This window comes from Cervus elaphus, chromosome 5 (assembly GCF_910594005.1).
Source record: "Cervus elaphus chromosome 5, mCerEla1.1, whole genome shotgun sequence".
NCBI lineage: Eukaryota > Metazoa > Chordata > Mammalia > Artiodactyla > Cervidae > Cervus > Cervus elaphus.
The window spans coordinates 78,670,185-78,694,071 of NC_057819.1; the positions used below are offsets into that span (position 1 = coordinate 78,670,185).

The following is a 23,887-nucleotide window of genomic DNA, read 5'->3' on the forward strand; positions in this document are numbered from 1 at the left end:
GGGAGAGGGGCTGGTGGTCCCTGCGAGCTCGGACCGTGAGTTCGGTTCCCAGCAACAGTGAGTGACAGGCCTGGAGTGGCCGCGCCTGGACCAGCGCAGGACTCTGAACTCTGGGCAGAGAATTTCAGAGTGTGCTGGCCGGGCGCCGAGGCAGAAGGCCTTAGAAAAGCTTATTTACTTTTGGGTGCTCAGCTTGGAGACTCGCACAGGAAAGAATTTGTGTGGATCTCCTTGAGAAGTCGCAGAGCCGCAGCCACACCTGAATCCTATTCATGTTCTTCCGGAAAGTCAGGCTTTCAAACAATTCTGTTTCTCTTCCTATGTTTGTTTGGACTGGTGGAGGGGCTGGGAGAGGAGGAAGGGTGTCTCTAGGGGGAGTGTGGGCCGTTTGTTTGCGGCCGGTTCCGGGGTTCACTGTGGACCTCAGCAAGCCCTGTGCTTACCTTGTCCCCTGCTTCACTCTCTCCCCCGAATCCAAACAAAAAACTCACATGGCCCGAAGGAGAATAGTCAGTTTAATAACTCGCCCTGGCAGCACTTTGAAAACTGCAGGTTTCAAATGACTAGACCTGCAGATTTCACCAACTCGGACAATTAAAGAGACTCCAGGGACCTCAGCGGTGCTGACTCTAGTGGTGCATGTTGTCATTAAAAATGGAAAGCGCCTCCGAAAATAGCCTCCAGGTATGGAGAGCTTGCTTCTCTGCCTGATGAGCAGGTAGCCCCATCCTAGCGGGACCTCCATAAACTGCACAGTGGCTCAGTTTGTCTGCAGGTACCATGTGCCCATGGCTGTGAGGAGGGCGGGGTGAGGCCATCGAAACTCCAGGTGCACTTGAACCAGGTCCAGAGGCAGCTAGTAACGCCGGGCAGAGCCCCTGCCATGTCTGCCCCTCCTCGGAAACCGGCATCACCACCATGCCCGTGCAGCGGGCTGAGGAGGGGCAGAGGGGAGGACCCCAGTCCCCACTTCATCCTCTCCAGGTGCCTCTGTCGCTTGTCCTCTGTCGCGTGGAGATGCAGAAAGGCTTGACGCGGCCATTCTAGATGAGAGCCCCCGTTCCCTGGGCGGCCTGGGGAGGATTGCAGCCGTGCAGTTCTCAGAGGGCGTGCCTGACATGCAGAACGTTTGAAGGCTGGGCAAGCAGGCAGTTGGTGGGATTCAACCTTGCACTTCCCAGGTCTTCACCCATCATGCGTTTCCTGAAAGTGCAGAGGAACCAGGAGGCCTGCTCTTCCACAGCCGCGTGCCATGACTTGGGATGGGGTGGGTGCAGAGACAGGAGAGTGTGCAGGGGAGGACCGGGCACTCTGTTTCCCATCTGTGACCCTTCTGACTCACCTGTGGTCGATGGGGGCAGGGTCAGTGTTGCCAGACCTGGAATCTGGCCTGCGCCCGCCAGCTTTAATCTGTGGGGCTGTGAGTACGTTTCCGGCCACCTTATTAATCCCCTGCACCTGGCGAGGGCATGACCGCAGCGGGGAGAGACTCTTGGCCCGGGGATAGAGGAGCTGGAGGGGGCTCTGTTACTTTGTCTCGGGAGCAACGGTGGGGTGGCCGGTGGGCCCACGCATGCCCAGACCCCCGGCTGGAGCTTGGGTGTGGCCGCGTGGCCCTGAGTGCCAACGGCCGGGGCTCTGAGCCCCTCTGCTCCCAGTCGACTCGGGGAGGCAGGTTTCTTGCTGACTCCGCTGGCAAGATTTGCGCTGATCCACACCCTTGGAATGAGAGGCCTTGCTAATCCAGCCCTGGCCTCTGCCAAATCAGGAGCTGCCAGATCAAGTCAGTGCCATTTTGGGTACTGGAGCACGATCCCAGAGCAGCATGCTTGTCCTGGACACGGGGTCACACTTGGTGACGTGTGTGCTGGAGAGCTGGCAAGGCGCAGACTCTGCCGCGTGGCTGCCCCACATCGTGCCCAATGCAGCCAGCCCCCGGGGGACCGATGAGTGAGCAGGACTCTGCGTGGTGGAGTGGCTGGCCCCCAGGCACAGAGTTCTTTGGGGCAAGTGCACCCTGAGTCCAAGTCCATCTGTGCTTTCAGACGAACCTGGCGGTCTCCAAAGGATGGGTCAAAGGGGACGGACGTAGGCTGGAGCGGGAGCCTGAACGGTGTTTCCCCTGTCTGTGCCCAAACGCAGACCCAGAGTTAATTAGCGCACTGATCACTCAAGGGTGTAGACGTAACACATGCTCCCCCGTGACATGACCTTTGCAGCCACAGCCCGAGACAGAACAGACGAGGCATGGTCTCGGCCACCCAGCAGCTCTTTAAGACGCCTGTGTGAGGTGTAGCGCTGCCAGGAGCCCCGGCCTCTGGGCCATGAGTTGATTTGTCGTTGAAGGCGTGTCCTTGGCAGGAGCAGCCCTTCAGGAGGATGGAGGTAGTGGGGGGAGGGAAAGGAAACGGGCGGCTGGCTGCCCTCATTCCTGGGGCCCTCGTCCATGGCTGGGGGCATCCCCGCCCCCTTGGGGAAGCGTCCATGCCCAGGAGCATGGCAGGCCCTGGAAGACTGAGCTCCACCAGTCTCCCTCCAGCTTTCCGGCTGCATGACTGTGTGTGTGTTGCAGGGGGACAGGTGTGGATTTCACCGCTGACCCTCCTCTTCCTAATCCATAAATTGTGGGGCAGGCTCATGGGTCAGTGGGAAGTTGTCCATGAGGCCAGGAGACCCAGGTCCTGACACTGAGCTCTCAGTTGGAGAGTACAAAATCCTTCGCTTTCCTTTAAGGCATTTATGTGATTAAGAGGTTGGGCTTTAGAATCAGAAGAGGTGGGAGGTGAAATTCTGTTTCATCTACCAGTTGGGGAACCTTGGTTCATTACTTAGCATTTCTGAGTGAGTGAGTGATGGTTGCTCAGTCATGTCTGACTCTTTGCGACCCCATGGACTGCAGCCCGCCAGGCTCCTCCGTCTGTGGATTTCTCCAGGCAAGAATACTGGCAGGGGTGCCATTCCCTTCTCCAGCATTCCTGAGCTTGTCTTAAACTGTCTGGAAAGTGGGGATACCACTGATTCCAGCTTGTACAGGTATCTTGAGGATTAAGTGAGGCAGTATGTGCGGGGGGCACCTGGGGGGTGCTCCTCCTAACCACAGATCATTGTTCCTAACCGTGACTCCTTGGCGGGCAGGGGCCCATCTGCCAGCCCGCAGGGCTGCGTTCCCCTCGCCCCTCAGCAGACGCTCGCAGACAGGCCCTTCCTCTTGTCCACACATGATGGGCTGGGTTGGCTTTGCAGTGTTGTGCTTGACCCATATTTCTGTTGACAGCCCGTTACTGTGGAGAGGGTGTTAGGAAAGAGCTGCTTTGACCACAGTGATCTTTATAGAGGACCTTTCAGTATATTCATTCTGCGGTCATGGACAGCACTTACTGGGCACCTTGTCTAGATTTGGCACAAGGGAAGAGTGTGTGTGTGTGTCTGTGTGTGTGTGTGTGTGTGTGTATAAAACAGAGACAGAGGGATTTGTTTTTGCCTCGAAGTTAGTGTATCAGCCAAATAAGGCTCAGGACACTAGAAAAGTGTCTAATGTTATGACAGATTCACAGCTGCTGGAGTTGAAAAGGATGCTTTCGAATCTAATGTTTGGTTAACCTTTTCTTTCTTCTCTTCTTCTTCCTTTCTGGGGGCTTCTTCTCTTTGCAAAGTGAAGCAAAGTCCAATTTTAAAAGCTCATTTTTATTTCTGTCTTTGAAAGTGAAAGAGGCTCATTATAGACAGTTGGTAAAATATAATAAAAAGAAAACATAGTCCCCCGAACAGTCCTCCTTAGGAACCAGGGGCATTTATTTCCGGTTGTTCAGTGGTTAGTATTAAACGTCTCCCCCATGCAGGCTCCTTCTAGAAGGAGCTGTGGATACAGCAGCAAAGAAGACAAGGCCCCCATCCCCTGGTGCTTACGTGTGAGCGAAGGGAGGTCTCTGACCAAGTCAAGCAAATGCAAAAGATAATTCGGGGCGGAGATAAATTTTGCAAAGGACATGAAACAGGGTGGTTTGGTAGTTGAGGCAGAGGAAAGTCAGAGAGTGAGAGGACATGGCATTTGCACTGGCGACTGAAGGACGCAGAAGGGCCAGGGAGGCAGTGCAGGGTGAATGTTTAGGTTAAGGGATCCTGAGGACCCAAATCTGGGGGTCCTGCTTGGGGCGTGTGAGGAGCGAAGGGAACGCCTGCTTGGCTAGGCCCGTGGGTGCGGAGCCTGGAGTGGCAGTGGAAAGTCTCTGGAGGGTTTCAGATGGGAGGGTGACCAGCACAGTCTGTATTGTTATTTTTTATGTTTATTTTTGGCTGCACCACGTGGCATATGGGATTGTAGTTCCCCAATCAGGGACTGAAACCACGCTCCCTGCAGTGGCAATGCGAAATCCTAACCACTGGACCACCGCGGAAGCCCAGGTCCATTTTTAGAATGTTTTCCAGGCATTGTGAAGACTCGAATGGAAGGAGGGGGAGCAGTTAGGAGGATGAGAGAGATGCCTCCCAGGTGGCTCAGTGGTAAAGAATCCGCCTGCCAGTGCAGGAGATGTGGGTTTGATCCCTAGGTTGGAAAGACCGCCTCGAGAAGGAAATAGCAACACACTTGCCTGGGAAATCCCATGGACCAAGGAACCTGGTGGGCCGCAGTCCATGGGGTCGCAGAGAACTGAACATGCCTGACCGTGCACTCACACACACAGATGCTCAGTGAAGAAACCAGGCCAGCTTAGACAAGGAGGCACAGTCTTTGTATTCAGTTTTTTATAAGTATCTGGGATCATAGTATTTATTTATCTATCTGTATTTTTGGCTGGGCCAAGCAATTTGCAGAATCTGAGTTTCCCAGCCAGGGATCGAACCTGCAGTGGAACTGCAGAGTCCTAACCACTAGACTACCAGAGAATTCCTCGTACTCTGGATATTTGACATTTGTGTTTATATGGAGACCACTGATTACTTCCCAAGCACTGTGAATTATGTTAAGCACTTTATCTATCAGTTCAGTTCACTCAGTTGTGTCCGACGCTTTGTGACCCCATGGACTGCAGCATGCCAGGCTTCCCTGTCCATCATCAACTCCCGGAGTTTACTCAGACTCATGTCCATCATGGCATCATTGGTGATGCCATCCATCCATCTCATCTTCTCTTGTCCCCTTCTCCCCCTTCCTTCAACCTTTCCCAGCATCAGGGTCTTTTCAGATGAGTCAGTTCTTCGCATCAGGTGGCCAAAGTATTGGAGCTTCAGCATCAGTTCTTCCAATGAATATTCAGGACTGATTTCCTTTAAGATTGACTGGCTGGGTCTCCTTGGAGTCCAAGGGACTCTCAAGAATCTTCTCCAACACCACAGTTCAAAAGCATCAATTCTTCAGCACTCAACTTTCTTTATAGTCCAACTCTCACATCCATACATGACTACTGGAAAAACCATAGCTCTGACTAGATGGACCTTTGTTGGTAAAGTAGTGTCTCTACTTTTTAATATGCTGTCTAGGTTGGTCATAGCTTTTCTTCCAAGGAGCAAGCGTCTTTTAATTTCATGGCTGCAGTCACCATCTGCAGTGATTTTGGAGGCCAAAAAAATAGTCTGTCACTGTTTCCATTGTTTCCGCATCTATTTGCCGTGAAGTGATGGGACCAGATGCCATGATCTTAGTTTTCTGAATTTTGAGCTTTAAGCCAACTTTTTCACTCTCCTCTTTCACTTTCATCAAGAGGCTATTTAGTTCTTCTTTGCTTTCTGCCACAAGGGTGATATCATCTGCATATCTGAGTTTATTGATATTTCTCCCAGCAATCTTAACTCCAGCTTGTGCTTCATCCAGCTTGGCATTTTGCGTGATGTACTCTGCATATAAGTTAAACAAGCAGGGTGACAATATACAGACTTGATGTACTCCTTTCCCAATTAAGCAAATGAAATAGCTCAACTGGAATTCCATCAACTCCACTGGAATTCCATCAACTCCACTAGCTTTGTTCGTAGTGATGTTTCCTAAGGCCCACTTGACTTTGCATTCCCGGATGTCTGGCTCTAGGTGAGTGATCACACCATCGTGGTTATCTGGGTCATGAAGATCTTTTTTGTATAATTCTTCTGTGTATTCTTGCCACCTATTCTTAATATCTTCTGTTTCTGTTAGGTCCATACCATTTCTGTCCTTATTGTGCTCATCTTTGCATGAAATGTTCCCTTGGTGTCTCTAATTTTCTTGAAGAAATCTCTAGTCCTTCCCATTCTATTGTTTTTCTTTCTTTTTTTTTTTTATTGTTTTTCTTTATTTCCTTGCACTGATCACTGAGGAAGGCTTTCTTATCTCTCCTTGCTATTCTTTGGAACTCTGCATTCAGATGGGAATACCTTTCCTTTCCTCCTTTGCCTTTCGCTTCTCTTCTTTTCTCAGCTATTTGCAAGGCCTTGTCAGACAGCCATTTTGCTTTTTTGCATTTGTTTTTAATATTCATTTCTCATACAGCCCTATGAGACAGGCATGGTAATCTGCATTTATAGATGAAAAAACTTAAACTCATAGAGGTAGATGTTTAAAAAGGAAAAAAATTCACCATAGGTTCTGTCCTTACTATAGACCTTACTAGGAAGTGGGGACAATTTCTTCTGGGTCCTTTACTCATAAACACCCAAGTTTATAACATCTAGGTAGCAGAACGAGAAAGCAAACCCCAAGTCTGACTCACTAGATGGCTTAACCACTACTCAGTACATTTTGAAACCTTGTTGTAATCTTAATGTTACTGTTTAAGTGTCTCCCCGAGCACAACCGCTTAGTCTGTAGATCTGTCGGGTCACCACGACGGTGTTTACCAAACACTCACAAATGCTCAGTAGCATTCACAGATGAAGGCTTATTATTGTTCCCTTGTCTGAAACGGCTATGAGTTGGTCAGGTGGCTCAGCTGATCTTGGCTGGACTTGCCCGTCTGGGGAACAGGTGCCCTGGGCTGACCTGGACTGGCCTGCCCCCTGTCCCCCGCAACGCCTCCCCACACTGCAGGCTCAGGGGAGGTGTGACTGGTGGGGACTGAAGTGCTGCAGAGAAGCGGCAGGACATGCAAGCCCTCTTTAGGCCCAGCCTCGGGGCTGACCCTGACACTTTTGTCACGTTCTGTCGGCCAGCGCGCGTCACAGGGCCAGCCCAGATGCGAGGGCTGGGGAAATAGACTCACTCTGGAACTGCGGGGTCACGTGTAACAGATCACGGGGAGAGGGAGGGGCAAGACCTCTGGCCTTTAGGACACTGCTGTCTTTGCAGAGTGCTTGTTAGACTGGCCGAGAGGTTCCTGCAGTTGGAATAGAGACCTCAGGGTCCAGAAAGCCCCTATCCTTAGGATGTGCTGGTCGGGACCTTTACTTAATCTCTGTACCTAATGTGGTCACTCATTATGGACCCTCGAATGTTACTGGAGGCTTCTAAGTTAATTGGCTCCCTGTAACGTAAGGATTCTCAGAAGCAGAGTGTTTTGCAGTGAAGTGAGCCCTGATGATGGTTTTCCTCTGAAAGCAGTGGGTGCAAACACAGTCAAAAGTGCTGTTTCATACTCAAATTATAACTGTGTGGGGTCAAAGAGGTTGCTTGATTCTTGTTAAGTATGTAAGAATAAGAAACATCCTATCTTCAATTATGCTATTTGGAGGTTTAGGCATACCTACTCTGTGACAAAAGCAGAGGCCAATTTTTGGTTTGAAGATAACTTTTAATCTCTGTCCAGATTTTAAGCCCTTTGTTCCACCCTTTCCACCAGAAATCCTCCTTGGCTCTTCTAGAAATGACTTTCACTTAGATGCTTTTAGAAAAAAGAAAACTATGTTCCAGCAAACTGCAGAGTCTACACCATGGGGTTAATCCTGTCCACCCCAGGTCCTTCAGAGAAAGCCTTGGAAAAGTACCAAGCTCAGACTTAACAAATACAGAAAAGAAAAACAAAACACGTGATCATCTCAACAGATACTGAAAAGGCCTTTGAGGAAATTTATTATCATACATAATTTCTGATTAAAAAAGAAACAACAGTAACTGTCAGCGCAGTAGGGCTGGGAAGGTTGGAACTCTTTTAGCTTGTCAAGAGGTTGTCTACCAGGGGCCTAGCACAGACCTTAAGGATGTAAGGCATTGAAAGTTATTTTCATTAAAGTCTGGGACAGACTCAAGTCTCATCCCTTTTACTCATTTTTTTTTTTTTTTTGAAGAGCCTAGCCAATACAGTGAGTTTCTGTTTGTTTGTTTTTTTTAAGTAGGAATTATAAACACAGAGGCAGCAACTATCTCTAGAGGCAGAAAAGATTATTTACCTTGAAAACTCTGTTAGAGCTATTAGAACTAATAAGGGAGTAAAGTGGCCTTAAAGATATAAGAAAAAGGTGAAATAATAAAAATGGAGAGTATACTAAGGATATATTGAATATTTTCAAGATATCAGTTGTCCCCATACTAGCCTATGGTTTCATTCAATCTTCATTCAAAATCCCATTAATAATTTAAAATATAATTTAATGTATCCTGAAATTCCTATTTCTATGAGTATAAGAATACTGAAGAAAATCTTCTAAAAAGAACAATAAAGAGGGCAGAATTTGCCCTTTCAAATACCAAACCTTGCTAATACCATTATATTAAGCCATTTGGAAAGTATTATGTAAAGGCCCTTGCTTGTATGTCATACAAAAATAAATCATAGGTGACTCAAAATCCTAAAATATAATTATAATTATATTAAGGTATAGAGTAATATGGAGAAGACAATGGCACCCCAATCCAATACTCTTACCTAGAAAATCCCATGGACGGAGGAGCCTGGTGGGCTGCAGTCCATGAGGTCGCTGAGAGTCAGACATGACAGAGCAACTTCACTTTCACTTTTCACTTTCACGCATTGGAGAAGGAAATGGCAACCCACTCCAGTGTTCTTGCCTGGAGAATCCCAGGGATGGGGGAGCCTGGTGGGCTGCCATCTGTGGGGCTGCACAGAGTCAGACACAACTGAAGTGACTTAGCAGCAGCAGCATAGAGTAATGTATATGTATATATATACCCACATATGTACACATATATATAGTGTGTGTGTATATATATACACACACATACACACACACACATATATATATATATATACAGCAACAATATATATATACACACATGTATGCATGTGTGCATATAGTATGATTTGGGGATAGAGAAGATATGAAATTAGAAGCCATAAAGAAGAAAATTTTAAGATATTATTACTATATTATAGTGCAAGATCTTGCCAATAGTGCAAAACTCTAAGCAAAGTTAGAAAACAAATAGTCTTGGAGAAAATATTTTCTACAGAGAAAACAGATGAAATGATTATATCCATAGTCGATATAAAATTCTTTCTATAAAGAGTGCTTACAAATGAATAAGCAACAAAATCCACTTAAAAAGGAGCAAAAAATAAAAGGGTAGTATACAGGAGAAGAAATAAATACCCAACAAACACGTGAGTTGTTCTTAGTCTCACTACTAAGAAGGAAATGTAAATTAAACAATAGTGATATTTGTGTAATCAGATTGGCATCATTTTAAAAATTATCATTTAATTTGTACAGAAATGTACTCTCAGAAATGTTGGTGCAAATATAAATAGATAAGACTTAGCAATGCTTTTAGAAATTTAAAAATACTTGCCTTTTGTATGAGCAATCTCACTTTTAGAAATCTCTTCTATAAAAACACTCACATACCTAAAAATGCATCAGTTGGGAAATGACTAGGTAAATTGTTATATATCCAAATTTTGGGAAGTACTCACCCTTTAAAAAGAACAGAATAGTTCTGTTTGTACTAATATGGGTAATTGCATATGGTATACTGGTATACAGAAAGAGTAATTTAAGACCTAGGGGTAGTATAACCCTATAGGATTGAGAAATTCACACTAAACAGTTAAAGGTATTCTTTGGTAAGAGCAGCGAGATGGATTGAGGGCAAGGGAGACACATTTCTGCATTTGTTGAAATTTTGCAATGAACATCTATGGTAATTTAAAAAATTAATGTAATGATTCATTCTTAACTTGAAAATTCTTATTAATAAAATTGTGCAAATCCACAAAAAGTTGGATAAAATAATAAAGATCCTCCTCCCTGTTACTCAGGGATACTGTTGACATTTAGGAATAAATGAGGAAACAAACATGTCCAACAGAGTTAATGCAGTAGAAAATATAGACAAACAAGATGATGCAAGGGTATCTTGGGAGAAGGGAGACCTGGATGTTTCTCAGGTGCTTTGCTGGGTGCTCTGCGATGCTGGGAAGCCACTGAAAGCCATTGACTCATCTGCGGTCCAGTTAGGTTTTCTCCGTGCTTCAGGTAGGGCTGACCTACTTCCACTGGAAGAAAGGGCTGAAGAAAAAGAATGCAGATAAAGATTCTGCCTCATGTGAAGTGTTATTGTTAGAATGTCCATGAATGAATGTCAGCACCCAGCATTTCTGAGGGCCCCATTAAATGAGCAGTTTTCTTTGTAGAAGCAGAACTCTGAAGTAGGCACACTGGGAGAAGTGGGTGGGGATAAAATGGAGAAAAGATGAAAAGACCATGTGGTCGGTAGGGAAGGAGTGTGTGTGTGTGTGTGTGGGTAAAGCTTAACATGGATAAAGAAATAGAGTATAATGTTTAAATACAACATAAGTACTTGGAGTAACTTTGAGCAATTAGATGGTAGGAGAGGGTATTTATGCCTTTGTGTGTGTGTGTGTGTGTGTGTGTGTGTATGTATGGGGGGGGCGGAATTGGGTAGCTTTATTATTAAGTTCAAAGAGAGTTCCTAAAGGGAAAATAAAATACCAGTGTGAGTCAGACACGGTTCATTTTCTCAGTCAGTGTTGAGAGGCACAAGATCAAATCTGGCTTGACACCATCCAGTGCAGATCTCAGCAGCCACTAGAAGCTGGAACCAAGCAGAGCTTGGCTAATGAGACTCTCCATCCTCTGCCAGGGCCTGGGGGCCCATCCCTTCCTCTCTGGCAAGCAGGATACAAAGAGAGCTCAAAGCAGACTGAGGACCAAAAGGTCACCCAGAACATTCGCGTTCTGCAAGCTCCCCACCAGGCCTTTCTGAAAAACAGACAAGTGTGGTTTCACAGTTTAGCCAGAAAGCGAGCCAACGGCTTTGCCCTTCAGCCCAGGGTAGGTTCTAATGGCACCTACAGGATGTTCCATATGACATCCGGCCTTCAGCAGTGAAGGGAGGGGAGGACCCGGGCCAGACCCAGCTGAGGCCTATCCTCTCATGTATTCTTTGGGCGTGAAAGGGGTGACTGTAAAATTCAGGTGAAACTGGAAGTTAGGATTCAGAGCGCCCCACATAAACACTGCGGTCTGTTACCAAGCTCCCGTTCCCCAGTAAGACACTTTGCAGAATGCAGTCACCTTGTTGCTCTGAGGACCTTTGTGCCCTTCGACGGTTTGGTGCGCAGATGCCTCAGGGGGAAGTTAGGGCATCTCCACTGTGTCTTTTCCATCTTGCTCGGTGTTTCCCGAGTGCACGTGTGGGTTAGGGTGCAGCCCTCCGGCTCACTGCCGGTGCCCAGTCCTGTCCCCTTCCGCTCACTCCTCGCATTTCTTTCCAAACCTCAGCTCGCTTGTCGCTTCCGTGCTCAGAACCCCTCAGTGACACTCAAGGCCTCTTGAACATGCCGACTGCACACCTTCCTGACATCTCTTGCACTTCTGCCTCTCTCAGACTCGTGCTCCAACAGAGCCACCCAAGACTGCTTGTGATTCCTTCAAACCCTGACCCTCTGTCTTGGGTCTGTCCCCGGATTACCTCTGCAGCTCATTTCTGTGTGTAGAGAGGCCTCCTCTCTGCGGAGTGCTCCCCAGCCTGCTTTGTGCTGTGTGCTGGTCCTCCGCTCTCTGCAAGCACGTGGGCCTTCCTTTCACCCCTTCACTCTATCGCACTGGCTGGTTTTATTCTGATTCCCTGACTCACTTGGAAGAAACCTTAAAGGTAAAAAAAGCAGAGTACCTTGCCGCATAGTTGGTGCTTCAGGATTGTGTTATAGGAAGGGATGAACGCGTGCATTTTTTAATTTAGCTTGTGAATATATGTACGTGAGTCTTTGTTTCCCCCATCTGACACGAGTAAAGTGTTCAGTCTGCTGTGCCTCAGAGAGGATGTTGGGATCACATTTAAGTAAGCTTAAGACCTTTCACTTCATCCTGAGAGTCATCAAGTAGATGGCAGTCGATAGCCCGCTCCTGGGCTTCCATAGAGTGCTCACCAACGAAAACTCCCTGTTGTTCCAGGCCAGCTGCTGCCAGCCAACCGCAATACTCCGAGCCCCATCGACCCCGACACCATCCAGGTGCCGGTGGGCTATGAGCCGGACCCGGCCGACCTCGCCCTCTCCAGCATCCCCGGTCAGGAGATGTTTGACCCTCGCAAACGCAAGTTCTCCGAGGAAGAACTGAAGCCACAGCCCATGATTAAGAAAGCGCGCAAAGTCTTCATCCCGGACGATCTGAAGGTAAATGGGAGCTGATAACTAGGCTGTGGACAAACAGAGAGGGGGATCAAGAGGCAGACTAAAAGGGTGAGCCCAGGAAAAGCACACAAGCTCGTAAACAAAGACTGGTAATTTTCCACCCCATTTTTCAGCATGTGACAAGGCTAGTTGCTTCCTTTCTGGGTGTCTTCTGTACTGTGCCTTTCATATCTTGATAATGCACAGAAATAAGGAAAAGCAATAAAATGAAGTGCTTTGCAGCCCATGAAGGAAGCAAGCCCTCTGCTATCTGTAAGAAACCCATGAAAGCCTAATGAAGTCAAATCTGGATCTTTCAAGATTGGAAAGGAAAAAAAAAATTATTGGGAAGGGTACCTAGACCTCAGAGTCTTCAAGGGTTACCTTTCCTTTGGGAGTTTAATGCTAATTAACTGCTGCCATTTCTGTGTAGGCCTCAGGGAGTAATAGCAAGAGACAGGACCTCTCTCCACATTGCCAACCTTGGATGGCAGGGTGGGACTTTGTTAAGGAAGCTGGGGGGTTTCCTGACACTACTTATAAGTAATGTTGACTCTGCGTCTCATGTAGTGAGCACTTGGGTATCTCAACAAAAGGTTAATTTGGGGTTGGTTTTTCTCTACTTTGTTGAAGGGACACAGTATTTATAAAGGAAAATAGATTTACCTTAGGAAATCAGATACAACTTAAACAAAATTAATGTGACACATTTATGATACCTTAGGAAGAGAATTCTTTCTAAAATTATGCCATGCCTACTGATACCAAAATAGAACCATTTTTGATTAGCCATTGCTTAGAATTGTCTGTGTTTATGCTGCTTTCTAATCATATGAACAATGGAGATGTGATTGTATACATTCAAGGCATTGGAAGCAGGCATAATTAGGTCTTTTCTAACTTCTCAAACCTAAACATGGTTCACATGAAGAGAACTCCTGTTGGGAAAATAGGGAGCTTGGGACATTATTCTGGAACCACTTTAGACCAGTAATGCCTGCTTTTCAGACCTAAAGAGCACTGGAAGAAAACATGTATGCAAATCTGTCACTGCTGTCCTCCAGCACCTGAGGTCACCTGCGGTGATGCAAAATCCTAAAATGTCTGGGCTGAAAGGGACCTCAGACGTGCATTAGGGCAAAGTGGTCATTGCACCACTGAGGAGATGGAGATGAAGGAAAGCCAAGGTGAGCCCTGGTAGTTAGGATAAGACCCAGCTGGGTCCCCAAGTCAGCTGGCTTCCAGAGAGGTCACTGCAGCATGTTGGCCCTGATGCGGGCTACAACATGGACCTCCAGTAACTGTCATCCTGAGACTCAAAGGAGGAAAGTGCATAGTGAACACACCAGAAGATAGGAACTAGTCAGGGAACTGATGGTTAGACAGAGATGGAATAAGAAAGGGGCCCATGGGATTAGGTCCTGGCAGTTTAAGTACCTTCTTTCAACAGATGCTTTCCCTCACCTTGCGTTAGTCACACAATTCTGTGTGTGTACTTTAGAACTTGCTTCTTAAACTAAACCAGGGAGCCCATTCAGCATGGATTTCCTCTTGAGTGGAGGCAAGTTTGAAGAGGTGCTGCTGTATTGTAGATAAAACCTCTAGCCAGACTTGCAGTCTCTGAATTTACAAGTTTAAAGCAAGGAGCAAAGCTGCTTTAATTACCCAGGTAACCCTGGCAACAGAGAGGCCACGTGAACATTGCTGTGCTGGAATTATACGTTACCACCACCATGGCTGGACGTGGCCTTTCCACGTGCCAGTGTGGGGAATAGGCAAGAACATTCTCCTGCCAGCGGTCCCTGGATTCCTTCAGCTGTGAGCAAAGCCTCAGGCCCCAGACCGCGAGCACGGGTGAAACAGGAAGCAGAACCGTAAGACATTTCTTGTGCAGCAGGAGGACTGAGCTGGGGCAGGTGGGAGCCACGTGTGCGGCCTCCAGCGCTGGGTGAGCAGACTGAGTGAGTGGAGCGGCCCTCACTGCCTGCACTTCCTCTCTGGAGCCATTCATCTGGGTTAGCAGGCGTCTCCCCCCCACCCGGGAAGATGAAGGGGTGGCATACTGGTTCCTCACTGAGAATCGGCTTAATCGCCTTGGTGTCTTTCAAAGACCCATTCATTCACTTGACAAATATGTTTCCAATGCTAGTGTCTGCCAAGTCAGGGCCTGGGGGTTTGAAGGTGAGCCGCTACTGACATTGTTCCTACCCCCGAGTGAGAAAAAGGAAATGTTGATATGTCAGAAGGGGCATCACACACAGACCCTCAAGCAGATGGGACTGGACTGAGGGCGCTTTGCCAGGTGATGGTACCTCGGGAGCCAGATGGCATCCGCCCCTGGAAGATAGAGGGAAAGGGCACAGGTGATGTGTCAGCCCGTCAGCACTTCTGCACCCCACCCCCATTCTGAGGTAACAGAGCCAGGGAGGCTGGTTTTCTTGTCGGGGACAGCCCTCCTTCCATCACTCCTGCCTCCTGTGTCCCCTGCTCCCCTCCCACCTGAGATGGTCCACATTTCACACCTTGGCTCGCTCATCTGCTCATGTGCACAGGAGTCTGGGAAGTGAAAGTACCTCAGAAGTAAGAAGAACTCGGAAATCGGTTGTTACACTGAGGTCAGCTGGTGACTCCCCTGGTCCTTAAGACCTGATCCCAAACCTCCCAGGCCTGTGGTGGTACTCCTTCTCCATCTCCCCGAAAACACAGCTTCTTCAGTTTACCGGGGCCTTGTTCTCATGTACTCCGACTCCCTGGCCCCCGTATGCAAGTTCTGATACATCCTAAGTTAGTCCCTCTTTCAAATCATCTTGGAAACCACACGTCTGGGAACACTGATGAGAACGGTAGATTTCCTGATTTACCAAGGGCATGGATCTGGGGCTTACTAACATAGATGATGTCTATCAGAACTGGAGGTTTCACTGTTAATGTGCCATAGGCCCTCTCACCCCACGGAGTCTTAGGCTGGCTTAGCTCCTCCCAGTTTCTCTCTAGCCAGCTGGCCTGGCCTCTCTCCTCTTCATCCAGCTCCCCACGCCCTTTTCCCAAGGGCAAGCAACAAATCCTACCCCAAGGTTTCCAAAGGATAGCCTCCTAAGAATTCTTAAGCCATTATGAAGATCATGTTTTTCACTTTGTTATATATTATTATGAAATGTATGGTAGGCTGGGAGTGCTTTATAAATAAGAGAACAGTACTAGCTGGTGAAAGGCAGACAGAAGGTGCCTGCACTGACTCTGTCTCACACCTCCTGTCTGCTGGGCAGTGTTGCCTGAGGCTAAAGGGCAAGGATGGGGCAGACCACTGACCTTGCACCTTGCTTGCAGCCTTGGCCTCAAACCACATGACCTCCTCCAATGCCAAAAGCCCCTTGGAATCCTGGGGCAGGGTAAGAACTGACCTCCCTCACTTATTCTGGGTGGTACTAACTGCAGGGATTAGCATTGCGAGGATTGAGGAGTTTACTATTGCAATTTGTTGAAAAAAGGGGTTGCAAAACCCACCTGGTGGCACCGTAAATGGAAGAAGACTTATATTTCTTAGTGCTTCTAGGAAAGTTTTCCTTTTTTTTGGCAGAGGGAGCAGTGATGGGGGAAAGAAGGGACTGTTTTCAAGTTGACCACAATCAAACATCACTCAGGCTAAGAAGGTTAACTGTTTAACAAACAGTTAAACAAAAAAAGTTAGAGTAAATTATTTAAATGCTAGCCATGAATAAGAACTGATTAATCAGTGGCAAGTGGAACTTTACTTTGTTTTTAATTGCCAAAGTATACATGCCATTATAGAATATTCTCATAGTTCAGAAGGACATAAAAACTGAAAGATCCTACCTCCTTCAATCCCCCTTCCAAAGGCACCACTTTTAATAGCTGGGTATAAATCTTTCTGGATTTATACTATTTCTGAATATATACTATTACTTAAAAAAAAAAAACAAAAACACACAAAGTGGGATGAGAACCTATTGGTCTTCAAATTACCACTGTTTCTACCCACACAGTGATACGTCTCTAGCATCTTTCAGATTCAGTGGGATCATTATGTTTAATAGTTGTGTGACTCTATCATGATGTAGTTATCAAAGCGCCTACTGATAACTGGGCCCGCGGGGCAGGGAAGGGGTTTGCCCATTTTTTTCTATTAGGGACAGTTTAGTTCAGTCGCTCAGTCGTGTCCGACTCTTGGCGACCCCATGGACCGCAGCACACCAGACCTCCCTGTCCATCACCAACTACCTAAGTTTACCCAAACTCATGTCCATTGAGTCTGTGATGCCATCTAACCATCTCATCCTCTGTCATCCCCTTATCTGCCTGTCCTCAATCTTTCCCAGCATGAGGGTCTTTTCAAATGAGTCAGCTCTTCACATCAGATGGCCAAAGTATTGGAGTTTCAGCTTCAGCATCAGTCCTTCCAATGAACACTCAGGACTGATTTCCTTTAGGACGGACTGGTTTGATCTCCTTGCAGTCCAAGGGACTCTCAAGAGTCTTCTCCAGCACCACGGTTCAAAAGCATCAATTCTTTGGCACTCAGCTTTCTTTATGTCCCAACTCTCACATCCATACATGACCGCTGGAAAAAACATAGTGAAAGTGAAGTAGCTCAGTCGTGTCCAACTCTTTGCGACCCCATGGACTGTAGCCTACCAGATTCCTTCCTCCATGGGATTCTCCAGGCAATAATACTGGAGTGGGTTGCCGTTTCCTTCTCCAGGGGATCTTCCCGACCCAGGGATCGAACCCCCTCCCGCACTGCAGGTAGACGCTTTAACCTCTGAGCCACCAGGGAAGCCCTAGCTTTGACTAGATGGACCTTTGTTGACAAAGTAATTCCTCTGCTTTTTAATATGCTGTCTAGGCTGGTCATAACGTTCCTTCCAAGGAGTAAGCGTCTTTTAGTTTCATGGCTGCAGTCACCATCTGCGGACAGTGCTTTAGTAAAAACGCGCCCTTGTGTGCGCAAGTGAGTGAGGACTGCCCTAGGGAGAGAGCCCAGGCGTGAGGTGGCTGTTCAGGCCTTGACAGACATTGCCAGGTCGTCTTCCAGCAATACCGCAGCTTATCCCGGAAAGCACGTGCGCCCAGGGAAGGAAGGGGTTGAACAAAGAGAAGGAATTCGGCCTGTCCTTCAGGGGTGCAGGCCTGCACCCCACTTGGCGGGCTTGTGCTCTGCCGGGCGGGAGAGAGAGCCGACGGAGGGCCGGGCCGGGGAGGGAGGCCCGGGCGGCTGCGCTCTGACGCGTCGCGTGTCTCCCGGCAGGACGACAAGTACTGGGCGCGGCGCCGGAAGAACAACATGGCTGCCAAGCGCTCGCGCGATGCGCGGCGCCTCAAGGAGAACCAGATCGCCATCCGCGCGTCCTTCCTGGAGAAGGAGAACTCGGCGCTGCGCCAGGAGGTGGCCGACCTGCGCAAGGAGCTGGGCAAGTGCAAGAACATCCTAGCCAAGTACGAGGCCCGGCACGGGCCCCTGTAGGCGGGCGGCGGCGGGTGGCCGCGGCCCGGACAGGCCTTCACCGCAGCGACCGACCTTTCTGACATCAGCACTTTACCAGACGCAGCAACACGACGGACTCACGTTTTGGGATGTGTGTGTGTGTGTGTGTGTGTGTGTGTGTGTGTGTGTGTGTGTGTGTGTGCGCACTTGTACTCCTGTGTGGTCAGCGGGAGGTGTGTGTGTGTATTCGTGCTCTTTTGTGGTCAGCGGGGTGTGAGTGTATGTGCTTGTGCTGCTGTGTGGTCAGCGGGGTGTGTGTGTGTGTGTTTGTGCGCCTGTGTGGTCAGCGGGTGTGTGCGCGCATGCGTCCCTTTGCGCCCGCCATCTTGAAACGAAAGGTGCCATGTTTTTACTGGACTGAGGAGACCGCGCGGGTTTCCTGCTCCCCCCACCTCACCCCACTCCCGCCCTTTCCGTGTGGCTTCATGTGCGCTCCTACCCACTCTTCCAGGACCTTCTGCTCGGGTTCACTAAGAAGAGCCCTGCTGAAATAGTAGATCTCGGTTTTTCAAGACCACAGGCTCTTGTTTCTGTTTAATCTGTAAGTTACCATGCTAATAAGGTGCACAGAGTAATTTAGCACTACACTGCAGCTCCGTTCAGTTATAGGTTGCTTTCCTCACTTTTTAAGTTTTGGTGATAATCGTCTTCAAATTTAAAGTGCTGTTTAGATTTACTAGATCCCATATTTACTTACTGCTCTCACTAAGTTTCCTTTTAATTACACCAACTCCAGCGAGTAAGAGTACTCTCATAGAACACAGAGTGTGTTTTTGCACTGTCTGTACCTAAAGCAATAATCCTATTGTACGCTAGAGCATGCTGCCTGAGTATTACTAGTGGAAGTAGGAGATTTTCCCTACCTGAATTTCACTGTCTTTTAAAAAGCAAAAATTACAGTAATGTATTTGAGCATGCCCAGAACATCCCCAGGACCGGGAAGCAGAGGGAAATGCCAGGTCTAAGAACAAGGGGTTAACTTATCAGTGTACAGCCAAAAAATGCATCTTGGAACAGCTTTTGACATTGATGTGTTTGCTTTTGTTTTCTCTCTTTTCCCATGCCCCCAGCCCCCAATTTTCTAGTTAACTTTTTCCACATCCCTCTTGATATTCAATACAATTCAATTACTTAAGATTCAGTTTTCCCCATTTTTTCGGTAATGTATATATTTTTGTGAATTATACCTTGTTGTTTTTAAAAATCAGTTAATAAGTTGATGTTTTGTAAAACCCCTTTTTCTTAGTGGTGTCATATTTGAATGCTTCATAAATTAATGATTCTGGAGCTTACGTTTCTTATTCTCTGTTTTCTTTTGAACGTATGTGCTCTTATTAAGTGGACTTCTGAAAAATGAATGTAAAAGACACTGGTGTATCTCCGAAGGGGATGGTGTTGTCACAAACTGTGGTTAATCCAATCAATTTAAGTGTTTACTGTAGACCAAAAGGAGAGATTATTAAATTGTTTAATGTTTATACAGAGTAATTATAGGAAGTTCTTTTTGTACAGTATTTTTCAGATATAAATACTGACGATGTATTTTGGAAGACATATATTATATATAGCAAAGAGAAAAGGAAAACTATTCCATGTTTTAAAATTGTATAGCAAAGATATATATTCATCAATGTTGTACAGAGAAGTGCTTGGGGGTTTTTGAAGTCTTGAATATTTTAATTTTGTCACTGACACATCAGCATGTTTTCTGCTTCAAATTAAAATTTTACAACAGTATCGAAGCTTGCTGTGACGAATTCTGCTCTAAAACATCTAAGGAGTTTTCTTATTTTCTATTAGGTCTCAGAAAGAAAACCCAAAACCACAAAATGGATGTTAGTCAAATATTTATTGGATGATACAGTGATTTTTAGGAAAAGCATCTGCCACAGAAATGTTCACTTCAAAATTATGAGTTCCTGAAAATAAATATCACTGCAAGCATCCCCCAAAATTCTGTTCTCCTCAATGGGCACATGCATCTTACACAGTATAAGGTTAATATCGGTGCTATGTGTATGATTTATAATTTGATAGCTGTCTTGACTTTAAAGGTGATTGTTCTTTTGTTTCACTAACTTGTGTTAAGAGATTTTGCTGTTGTTACAAAGAAACATTTTCTGCAAGATTAAAATACCCTTTTATCAGTGGGATTTTCTAGTTTCCTGTGTCCAGAGTATGTGATTCTTTAATGACCTTTAATGATTCTTTAATGGTGATCTCCTTGTCAGTCTGTTAGCAATGCTTCTCTCTTACTGTCATAGTCTTGGGGAATCTGAATAGTGGAATATTCCTACAGGTATCTCATTTTGTCTGAAGCTACAGATTATGATGGGAGATGGACGCATATTGGAATTAACCTCGTTCAGGTAAATAACTAATAAACAAAACCTCTAGCAAACTTAAGCAGAACTGAATTAGTGGTATTCAGAGACACACGTAAACATGGAGTTGGCCTTTTAATAGGTAAAGAGACTAATTGCAGCAGACTAGTTCAATAGTCACTAGCACAGAAACAAGTAAAATCTTTTAACTGGATAAGTATTGAAGGATTGTACTGAAGACCATCCAAATTCATTGAAGTTTAAAATGGTAACTGAAAAAAACTGTATTTGAGTATTAGTATTTCTGAAATTAGGTTGCTTGTATCTGATGAGCATCACAGATGTTTTCTGCAGAAGAAATTTAAAGATCATAATAAAATTTATTCTTTGGCGTGCCAGGGGAGGTTTCAGAAACCTACCTCGTTTTAAAAATTTTAAAGCTTTGAAGTCTGTACAGGTGCCTTATACGTAGGTCATTGTCACCACACACAAGCACTCAACCCCTGAACTCACTGCCTTCTGTCCAGGGCAGTCAGCTAGTAAATAAAGCAGTTCTGCTAAATGACATGAGAAGGCATGGCCCAATTTGGAATGACTTGGATCATCCAGGGTCAGATGAGTTCTGCAGACTGCAGCTATTAAAAGAGTCCTGTTGTCATTTCTCACCTTTTCATCATAAGCATCTTTCAGAGATTAATTACTTGGCCATTAAAAATGAATTCAAATCATATTATGCCAACATCACATAGACATGATTTGGAATGAGCGGCCTAGGACTCCCTGACAAGGTCACATCATCTTTTCGATTGGACTTGAAAAGGTGAAAATTGGTCAGCCTATAGTTCTGCTTGTGCCACCTGGAGGACATAGGTAGGGAATGGGAGGGCTGTAAGTGATCACTTCCTCCTCTTGAGAAAGTGGATGCTTTTGATCATTCCAAAACCCACAGTGAGCAGGATAGTGACAGGCCTTTCATCTTCATATATGACAGGCCACTGTGAAACCATCATTTGAAGCAGAAGGACCATTTGCTTGATGAGCATGCAGATGGAATTCTAGCACTGGGTGGAGAGGAAACAGTGCTAAAAAGCCCAGAGGTTCCTTCCAACTTACTGGTTTCGTGAGGGAGGGAACTCTCAATGATTCTAAATGTACGTTTGAAAGGTCTTGGGTCTGTTTTCAGAAGCGTCGATAAGAATTTTAAGTAGAGTCACTCCAACCCCCACCCCCATCCCAAATTAAAACAAAGGTCATTCTGTAAAATGCAAAGGAGTTTGCCTCCCTTCTTCCTAATGTTCCTTTAGCAAAACTAAATTAGTGTTAATCAGAGCAGTTCCAGAAGGTGGGAGACACCTGCTGTCAGTCTGCCAGCTTCCAGCTAAGGGCTCCTAGGCCCCCACTAGGGAGGCTAAGATCTCCTCTAGGTTTTCTCTACAATTAATGTCGTTTTTTAAATGAGCAAAGCCATGTCTTTAATCTTGATGCATTGGATTTGGCAACTAAAGGCAGTACATTTTGCTGAGGGCTAAGTGTATGTAGAGGAGTGTGTGTGTGTGTGTGTGTGAGAGAGAGAGAGAGAGAGAGAGTAGTTAAGGCATAAAATCTTTCATGTGGAGCACCTCACCAAACGTAACAATAGTCACCGTTATCCTTTTGGCAACACCACAAAGACTGCATCTGTTAAACAGGTTTACAAGTTCACTTGAGGTTGGTGTTTGTACGCCATGGTTTTGGTTGCTGTTTATGCTGTTAAGTCCAAAACTTTGTCTGTTATTCTTAATGTTTAATAAAATTTAAATTGTTTCCTGTCTTTCATGTATTTTTGTTGACAGTCTGCTGGAAATCAGATTCTATTCCCAATTCTATCACCAAGAAGCCATTGACATAGACTAATTACGTAGATGATAAATTAATAATACTATATAATCAGTGAGAAATTAACATTTATTGGGTACTTACATGTCAGACCCAGTGCTAAACACTTGCAAGGAATATTTTATTTAATCCCACATTAACCTCATGAGATAGGGACAGTTGTTATCTCCATTTACAGAAGAGAAGATAGAAGCTTGGAGAGGTTACATAGCTGGTAGAAGTGACAGAAATGAGTTCTGGTTCTTTAGATGGGCATCATTTAGAGTGGTGTTTCCCTAAAACCAATGCAAAGGCTGTTTTCTGGTCATATGTATGAGAATCATCTGGAAACATATTACTAGACTTACAGACTCAGTGATTTCTGAATCAGTACATCTGGGATAGGGCCTGGAAATCTGAACTGCTTAAAGGCTCCCAGATAACTTGCATGTGTGGCCGAGTAACTGGAGCCCAAGGATTTACAGACTTGACCTTCATCTGAGTTCATGACCTTGGGGGAATCCATGTAGAAGCTTCAAAACTTCTGTAATTACCTGGAATTGCATGCAACTTTTTGTACATAAACATTTTTCTGTAGAGGGGATCCATGGCTTCCCACCCCACACAGGAATCTGTGATGCAAGATGGGATAAAAATCCCTGACTTACAGGAGAGGTGATGTAGCGTGATCCCAGCCCAGGCAACCCATTAAGAGTCACCTGGGAAGCTCAGAACACTGCTGCTGTGTGGGCCACAGCCTCAGCCAAGGAGCTCAGCATCTCTGGCGGAAGAGTAAGGGCTCCAGTGAGGAGCCCAGTGATTCAGATCTGTCACTTAGCAGGAGTGTGACCTTGAACAACCACTGAGCATTTTTAATCTCCTCCTCTGTGAGATGAAGTTCCACTCTCCATCCCTGGGCGTTGTGGGGAGAACTAATGACATAACAAATGCATAGTCTGGCTCATCTTCCTCCCTCAATAAATAACTGCCATGGGGACCCGGGGAGTCGAATGTGTGCCTGGAGCACTTTTTCCAGTTCAGTATTTCAGACCATTCGTTCCTCCAAAGAAGGCAGAAAACAATTCTGTGCAGAAGAAGGGGCAGATGGCTGGTGGGGAGGGAAATTGGGACACCCCAGCATGGGTGTGGTTCATATTCCGACGCCTCTAGTAGATCCAAGCTTTGGCCAAGCTTGGGGGACATCCATCCAGGTGGCCCCTTCCAGTTTAAGCAGTTGCAATTCAGAGTTAGCTCTGTTTCACCATTAAATCTCTTCTTCCTCAGAGGAGTAGGCACAGTGACCTTAAGATTCTCTTTGAGTAAGTGATTCCGTGTTTTCGCATCTTCAGGTCTTAGGTGGAATGACTGCTTCTCCACGCCTGGAGAGACTCTTGAGTCTCAGATGGCAGGAACTGATGAGAAGCCCTGCAGCCTGGACGCCCCCGTCGCTCACAGTCACTCAGTCCCCAGGCCAGTCACATGCTGCCCTGGGGGTGGCTTTTCCACTCTTACTTGAACATTAACAGCACCATCAGCCCCCAAGCCCTTTCTCTTCAAAGCGCAGGAATTCCATTCCTTCTTTGAAAATCACTGGCTTAAAAGTCTCTTTGGGTGTCTTTAGCCCAGATCTGGGTGGAAATTACGGAAATCTTGCCTTTGTGGTTGGGAGATGGCCCCTTGGTAATAAAGGTAAGGGAACAATTGAAGGA

The 23,887-nt window shown here is 46.3% G+C and overlaps 1 protein-coding gene across 2 annotated transcripts in view; it reads left to right on the forward strand.

The window, feature by feature from the left end:
- The window catches only part of HLF (HLF transcription factor, PAR bZIP family member), a 54,812-nt gene extending 32,678 nt beyond the window's left edge, over positions 1–22,134 (forward strand). For both annotated transcript variants that reach the window (XM_043902718.1, XM_043902719.1), the window contains exons 3-4: positions 12,280–12,500; positions 17,764–22,134. In XM_043902718.1, the coding sequence (XP_043758653.1) occupies positions 12,280–12,500; positions 17,764–17,979 (437 nt within the window). In that variant the 3' untranslated portion in view covers positions 17,980–22,134. The remainder of the gene's footprint in view (positions 1–12,279; positions 12,501–17,763) is intronic.
- Positions 22,135–23,887: the final 1,753 nt, after the last annotated feature.